Here is a 3,789-nt window from a genome sequence, read left to right as displayed (position 1 = left end):
CCTTACCTTCTCTTTACCTTCGTCTTTCCTCTTCCTTCCTTGCCTTCACTATTCCATTCCTTTTCCTTCCTTCCTCTCCTTCCCTCTCCTTACCTTCCTTTCACTTCCTTGCCTTCTTTCCTTCCTTCCTTTCCTTCCTTCCTTCCTTCCTTCACTTCCATTCCTATCCTTACTTCCTCTTGCCTTTCTTCCGCTTACCTCCTTCCTTAGCCTCCTTCACTCTCACTGTCCTTTCATCTCTCTCCTCCTTCCGTACCTCCTTCCTTCCTTCTCCCAGCAGCACATGTAACAGCACCACTATGAATGGTCTTAATTGGCACAGAGCAGAACTTTCTATCTGGACAGAATTAGAGGAGCTTTCATGATTTAAATGGTGGCAGTAAAAAACAATATGAAATCAGTCAGAAATGACGTGTGCTCTCTAATTAGCCACCTCTGACCGTCTGAAACAGTGAAGAGAAAAGCGTGACAGAGAGAAAGAAAAACGCTTGAAAAAGCATTTTACAGTTTAAACGTTATCACATTTGTGTGTGAATAGGGGGACTGTTATCTTCAGGGTTTTATTTGCGGTGTGGAAAATGTGAACAGTCTCGCTTTATTAAAAGTGTGTGTTTGTAGCGAGGAGCGAGGGCAAACGGAATGGAGGAGGTAAGCGGCGGAACGGTTTACCCCGAGATATTAACATGACAACCCTCTCCTCTCCCTGATGATGACCATGGCAAAAGTTAGCGTGGAATATCCACACACTCCTCGGGCTGTATTATATAACCAAACTCTGCTGGAAAGAGAAATGGGCCTTTTTTCTGGGCCAGCGAGACGGACAATCTGATTGGCCAGATACCTGTCAGCAGCAATTTCACGCTCCTTTGCGAGAAACACTATGAATGGAGTTTCTCTGAAATTAAAAGAAGAGCTGGCTGGTTGCTGGAAAGTGAAGGCTTCCGTCCATTTTAGCTTGTCGTTCGTTCTTAGACGCTCAATTTGATTTGGGTTTTTGTGCTTTACACCGGCTAATTGAAACCCCATTAGTAGGTTCTCTGACTTAGGCTACGTCCCAAAATGGCACCCTATTCCGTACAGTACATAGTGAACTACTTGTTTACCAAGGTCTCCTCAGACTCAACCAGCCTTATTAGTTCAATTAGGCCAAAGCCGGGAGTTTCTTCCTTCCTGCCTTCACGTCTGTCATTTGCATAGGGACCCACACCCTAAGCCACAACCTACCAACCTCATCAAGACCTGCTAATTTTGTGTCTCGGAGACAAAATCCACAGAGAATATGTCAGCTAGAAAACAAACTGACACTTATATCAGTTTTTCTTTTCCTCTCAAAAACCCACTGATTTTAATACAGGTCAAATACATTGAGTCTTCAGTTTGCATTAGGCCAAATGGAATATATCTCAGTACATGCTCTATACTGCAGGTTTAAGTTATATTTAAACCCGAATGTGAACATATCACCTTCTCTCTCTCGCTCTCTGTCTGTCTCTGTCTATGTCTCTGTCTCTGTCTCTCTGTCTCTCTGTCTCTCTGTCTCTCTCTCTCTCTCTCTCTCTCTCTCTCTCTCTCTCTCTCTCTCTCTCTCTTCTCCCTCTCTCTCTCTCTCTCTCTCTCTCTCTCTCTCTCTCTCTCTCTCTCTCCTCTCTCTCTCTCTCTCTCTCCTCTCCTCTCTCTCTCTCTCTCTCTCTCTCTCACTCTCTTCACTCTCTCGCTCTCTCTCTCTCTCTCAACCTTGTCTTTACCTCTGTCCTCACGCCGCTGCTGTGTGTGTGAGGATAACATCTCTGCTATGATTGCCGTGGCGATAGATAGCATCACAGTTTATATACAGCCCCATGTATCTGCACACATGAACTTGGACCTGAGCACCACAGTACATAGAACAGCACAGTAGTACAGTACGGTAGAGAAGACACTCCGCTCAGCGTAGCTCAAGCAAGCCTGACGAACAACAGCACAGCGCTGGCTGAAGTTGGCATGTGTGTCTGAGAGACCCGCCTAGCCGGCTAAGGTCAGTGGGGTGAAGAGAAACAGGAAGTAGGGAGAGATGAAGAGAGGTGCAGCCGAGAAGTGGCAGTCAGAAAGGTTTTATTGTAAGAGTGGAAGGTGGCAACACCGAACGAGAGCCTCGGACTACAAAGGGGCGATTGTAGCCACTTGTTGAAAAGGTGTAGGATGATATTTCAAAATGGAGGCAATGAGAGAGGAAGGGGGAGAGGGAGTAGAGGGCAGTTGTCTGCGGTTTGTGAGTCTCTGTTTTATCTAGGTGACAGAATCAGCCAGCAGATCTGCAGGGCTTTTTGTGGTCTGTAGAAAATACCAGTCTCTCTCTTCTCTCTTTCCTCTCTCTCTTCTCTCTTCTCTCTCTCTCTCCTCTCTCTCTCTCTCTCCTTCTCTCTCTCTCTTCCTCTCTCTCTCCTCTCTCTCTCTCTCTCTCTCTCTCTCCTCTCTCTCTTTCAATTCAATTCGCTTTATTGGCATGACGTAACAATGTACATATTGCCAAAAGCTTATTTTGGATCTTTTCTCTCTTTTCTTTCTCCTCTCTTCCTTTCTCTCTTTTTTTCAGACAGAGTCCTATAACCCAGTGGTCCCAGGGTCGGCAGGGGAGCTCGGAAGTCCCCCCCCCCCAAAAATTATTATTATTTATATTTTTTAAAGGAACTCTGTCGGCTTTAAAACTTACTCTTGAAAGTTGTAATAGTATAACACGCAAGGTGCAATTTCAAAATCAGTTCCTCTTGTCATGTTAGTCATTGCATACCATACCATACCTTGTCAGAAATGTCCAGATCAACTAGCCCATGGTCATCTAACGTTTTTTTAGCTTGTCATCTAACGTTTTCTTTTGATAAATTAGCTTTAAAACGTGCAACATTTCCTTTGCAGCCATGACAACATGCGTAGAATTGCTATAAAATAGGCTATAAACCTGCAAAATTAGAGGAGTGTGAACAGTTTGTTTCATGTTCCCCAATGCTGGAAGGGGGGCCCCGAGTGAATACGTCTGGGAACCCCTGCTATAACCCAGAGCTGTGTTTTACACTTCCACAGAACAAATCACACTATTTATAATAACCCCCCCCCCTCTCTCTCACTTTCTCTCTCTCTCAGCGGCGGAGGCTGACCATGTGGATGGCGGACTTTCCGTGTCTGACTCCCTCACCAACCTCACCCCCACCCTCAACCTCACCCCCACCCTCACCCTCACCCTCACCTTCAACCTCACCCCCACCCCCACCCCCTGTTGTCCCACCCGGCCCTGCTGGACCCCAGCCTATCCGACAGCCTGGCCATGGGGCTGGGGACCACGACCTGCTCACCTGCGGCCAGTGTCAAATGAACTTCCCCCTGGGAGACATCCTGCTCTTCATCGAGCACACAGAAGAAGCAGTGCCAGCCCTACTGCAAGGCCCTGGCTGCTACGACAAGATGGCCGCCGACCGCCAGCAGCCCCTCCCCGCCTCACCAGCAGCAGCGAAACCAGGGTCGCCACGGTCACAGCCAGCTGAGGAAAGTGGTGAACCGGTGGAAATCGGAATCCAGGTGACACCGGAGGAGGAAGAGGATGAGAGGCTGATGGTGACGCCCATCAAAGGAATTTGCCCCAAGCAGGAGAGTGCCCTGGCAGGTAGGTAAACACACACACACACACACACACACACACACACACACACACAGCACACACACACACACACACACACACACACACACACACACACACACACACACACACACACACACACACACACACACACACACCACACACACACACACACACACCAC

General features: G+C 47.7%; 1 protein-coding gene across 1 annotated transcript in view; it reads left to right on the top strand.

Moving 5' to 3' along the window:
• The window catches only part of bcl11ba (BCL11 transcription factor B a), an 82,400-nt gene that overhangs the window by 14,811 nt on the left and 63,800 nt on the right, over positions 1-3,789 (top strand). The window contains 5 exon segments of the mRNA XM_070445107.1: positions 3,118-3,159; positions 3,213-3,302; positions 3,305-3,450; positions 3,452-3,521; positions 3,524-3,634. Coding sequence (XP_070301208.1) covers positions 3,118-3,159; positions 3,213-3,302; positions 3,305-3,450; positions 3,452-3,521; positions 3,524-3,634 — 459 coding nt within the window.

This window comes from Salvelinus sp. IW2-2015, linkage group LG9 (genome assembly GCF_002910315.2).
Source record: "Salvelinus sp. IW2-2015 linkage group LG9, ASM291031v2, whole genome shotgun sequence".
NCBI lineage: Eukaryota > Metazoa > Chordata > Actinopteri > Salmoniformes > Salmonidae > Salvelinus > Salvelinus sp. IW2-2015.
This window is presented reverse-complemented; position numbering and strand designations above follow the sequence as displayed.